Below are 4009 nucleotides of genomic sequence, written 5' to 3' on the forward strand. Positions count from 1 at the left end.
TCCATTTCCTGATCCGGGGTCCGCGGCCCCGCGCGGTAATTGGCGCTGGCGGTCAGGTGGTGGTGGGGTGGCGGGGGGTGAGGGGGGGTGTGTGTGTGCATTTGGGTGTTGTGTGTGTTGTAAGCGCTCCAGGGGTGGGAAGAGAGGAAGGGAGGGGAGTGCGACTGGGAAAGAGGGGGGGGGGAGCTGGAGGCCCAAACTTTGGTAGCGGCGAGCACTTGACAGCAGCGGGAGGGGGAGAGGGAGGGAGGGGAGAAAGGGGGGGAAGGGGAGGGGCCTCACCGAGCCCAGAAAAACGACAACGCGAGAAAAATTAGTATTTTTGCACTTCACAAATTAATGACCATGAGTTCGTTTTTGATAAACTCCAACTACATCGAGCCCAAATTCCCTCCCTGCGAGGAGTACACGCAGCACAGCGGCAGCGCCGGCAGCTCCGCCAGCTACCACCCGCACCACCCGCACCCGCACGCCCCGCCGCAGCCGCCGCCGCACCTGCACGCCGCGCACCCGGGCCCGGCGCTGCCAGAGTACTTCCCGCGGCCGCGCAGGGAACCGGGCTACCAGGCTCCTGCAGCGCCGCCGGGGCCGGCGGGGCCGCCTCCCGAGACTCTCTACCCGGCGCAGGGACCCTCCTACCCCCAGGCGCCCTACAGCTACAGCAGCGCCGGCAGCGCCGCCCCGGGCCCCGAGCAGCCGCCCCCGGGCGCCTCGCCGCCGCCGCCACCGCCCGCCAAGGGCCACCCCGGCCCGGCCCAGCCCCTGCTCCCAGGCCATGCCCTGCAGCGCCGCTGCGAAGCAGCCCCCGCCGCCGCGGCCGGCACCGGGCCCGGCTGCCCGCTGCTGCCCGACAAGAGTCTGCCCGGGCTGAAGGGGAAGGAGCCGGTGGTCTACCCCTGGATGAAGAAGATCCATGTGAGCACGGGTGAGTTGCTCTTGCCAGGGGGAGGTGGGGATGCAGAGGAGGGAAGGGGGGAGGGTGCTCCCAGGGCCGGGATGGGTCGTTGCGTGTGTGGCGCTTTTTTTTTCCCCTCCTTCTCCCTCCGCGTTTCCTAATAAAAAAAAAAAAAAGTGAGAAACCTTTTGTATCCGGGGTCCTTTATCAAAAGATTTACGAGACGCCAAACTGTTAGGGCAGTAATTATAGCCCCCATAAATTTAATTGCCCTGCAGTGGCTCTGGGCCATGTGTCTTTGAAGCTTTTCTTCCAACCCAAATGCCCATCACCATTTTTTATTGCTCCTCGATTGTCCCCACTGTCGATAGGCTGCGAAACAATTTTTCTTGCCGTTTATGTATCTTACGTGAACCTGGTGTCAAGTTATTATATAATGATTATGTTCCATCGCTTCCCCCCCCTCCCCTTCTCTCCTTTTCTTTCCCCTCCGCATGTATGTGTATGTGCGTGTGCCTGTGTGTGCACGTTTCAGTCAATCCCAATTACAACGGAGGGGAGCCCAAGAGGTCTCGCACTGCCTACACGAGACAGCAGGTCCTGGAGCTGGAGAAGGAGTTCCACTTCAACCGCTACCTGACCAGAAGGAGACGCATCGAGATCGCTCACACCCTCTGCCTCTCTGAGCGCCAGGTCAAGATCTGGTTCCAGAACAGGCGCATGAAGTGGAAGAAAGACCATAAACTGCCTAACACAAAGATGCGTTCCTCAAACCAGTCCACACTGAGCCAGCAGTCCAAAGCACAGACACAGGGCCACCCCCACCCTCTCGATGGGGCTACACCCAACGCCGCCGCGCTATAAATACGTTTGGGGTTTTTTTTCCCTAATATATATATATTCACCTATCTGTTGGGGTTTTCCAGCTGCCCCGTGTTGGAGGCTGGCCGTTTGGACCAAACAACTGTATAAAAAAAAACAGGAGCAGGAAAGGAAGACGAGACGTGCCCAAGAACGGGCACATGTTTAAACCAAAACCCGGACGATTGTCTACATTGTATATAGATAATGGTTCCATGCTCATCATTTTTTTCTATTTATGGAAACGCTCCCTTGCCCTCGGTGTAAGAGAGGGCTGGATGCTGTCACGGACGAATTCTCTGTACCTAAGACGGACTCTTTTTTTCCTTTTTTTTTCTTTTTTTGAGAGAACACTTTACAAATAAAAGACGGTTAAAACAAAGCAAAGAGCTCGTGAGACACTTGTGTGAGGCATTGACTCAAATAGCGCTGTTTTGTAGCGTGTTCGTGGGTTCCCGTGTGCGGGGGTGTGGGTGTGCACACGCACTTATGCACACACCCCGACACGGGAGAGGGAACGAACACGGCCAAGGAAGGTGAAGGACTTACGGAAAATATCCCCTTACGCTGTCGAAGGGAAATGTTTTATGTATCAAAGGTAACTTAACTGGGTTTAAGTGTAGCTCCCGCAGTAGCTGTGATCGTAGTTTTTCTCCACATTCCCTATTGCATTTATTTAAAGAAATATTGCTATAAAGGCTGTCTCTGTCTTCATATTTGGCACCGTCTAAATCGTTTTGGCTCCATGTACAATTTGTGGATTTTTGGTGTAATGTATAACAGTGCCAAATGCTGGTAATAAAGAATATTCTGTACAAAAGAATTAAACGCTTGAAACGCAAGTCCACTCAGTGCTGTTTCATCCACCTTGTGCTTGTGTTGGCACCAGGAATGGAAAACAACGGTTTCACGCATTGTTTTGACCTGGATTCATCTTGTCGGTAGGGTAATGGTGTCTTTAAATATGTCCTGACCCCTAATTGTCTGGCCAGGAAAGAGTGCTGCAGGACGAGGAAAGGTCTTGCTTCAGTGTGTAGGTGAGTGGTGCTCTCTTTAGCGGACTTGGGGCAGAATCAGCCCGGCTGTCCATCTGTGTCCGTGCGACGTCTGTTTTCAGGTGTCTTACAGAGAAACCCTGCTTCTACTGGGAGCCAGCAAGCTCTCATGATGGGTTTTGCTGGAGAAGCCATACATGCTCCCCACGATAACACTTTAAATCTTTAGCCAGCTGTAATTTTTTCGCTCATTTTCACCCGATTATAATTTCTCAACTGGCCAGCACTTTGGAAGGGGAAAACATGGGCAGTAACTTAGTTTCTCTAAGCTTTTCTGTTTCCTTCTTATTTTCTTTTAAAGACTATTTCAAAATGTGTTGAGAAAGTCTCGACAGAAACATAAATTTGGGTACAACTCAGGAGGTTTATTTGACTGAAATGGTTGAAACGGCTATGGCAAAAGGGGGTTCCAGTGGCTCCAGATCAGGCTTAGCGTCTTGCTGCTTCCAGGCAGCTAAGGAGGGCAGGCAAAGCAGAGCTGGTAATGGGGAGCCTTGCTCAGGGCTTCCTAAGTGGAGAGTGGCACTGAACCGGGTAAGAAATGGCTTGGAAAAGAGCTCAGGTGCTAGTAAATCTTCCAGGGAAGGCCTAAGTCCATGACTGACTTACACAAATGCATTAAAGAGAGGGATTTTTTTAATCAATGCTTCCCTTCGGATGAGTGAGGCTGCCAGGACCAGGTGCATCATCACCCTTGGGTGAGGTAGCACCAGGCCTCAAGTGTATTGCCAGTATCCCTGCCTGGCCATGGAACAGGAGTCATCCTGGAGGAAAGCATAACATGCCACTGGCAAAGCACGTCCAGTATCAGAGAGATGTCAGTTGTAAAATGCCCTCAGCAAACACCCCTGTCTCCAAACCTGACCAAGGAGCAGGCCTGAAAAATATGCTTCCACTCTCATATTGATGTTTATTAAACCTTGAATTGCCAGCTGCCTCCTTATAGAGGGAGAAAAATATAGTTGTGAGGTAAATACTATCTGCAAGCATGTAGCACGTTTTGTTTATTGCTCTAGAGTCTCTCAATATATTTATAGCAAAAATTAGGACAACCGAGCAAAATTCCAGCTGAAACATATTAACTGGCGATGCTGGATTTCTTTAGTGTGCAGTCTATGTGTATAAACCTGGTTTGCTCCCATTGTAAAGAGAAATGAAATCACGCTGCAAATAGCAATTTTAGAGAGAATCATTAATC

At 51.7% G+C, this 4009-nt stretch overlaps 1 protein-coding gene across 1 annotated transcript; it reads left to right on the plus strand.

The window, feature by feature from the left end:
* The first annotated feature begins 285 nt into the window (after positions 1-285).
* Positions 286-2584, plus strand: HOXA4 (homeobox A4). Its single transcript, XM_031044983.2, has 2 exons — positions 286-925; positions 1431-2584. The coding sequence occupies exons 1-2, from the start codon at positions 340-342 to the stop codon at positions 1757-1759; spliced, it is 915 nt and encodes a 304-aa protein (XP_030900843.2). The 5' UTR covers positions 286-339; the 3' UTR covers positions 1760-2584.
* Positions 2585-4009: the final 1425 nt, after the last annotated feature.

This window comes from Melopsittacus undulatus, chromosome 1 (genome assembly GCF_012275295.1).
Source record: "Melopsittacus undulatus isolate bMelUnd1 chromosome 1, bMelUnd1.mat.Z, whole genome shotgun sequence".
NCBI classification, from domain to species: domain Eukaryota; kingdom Metazoa; phylum Chordata; class Aves; order Psittaciformes; family Psittaculidae; genus Melopsittacus; species Melopsittacus undulatus.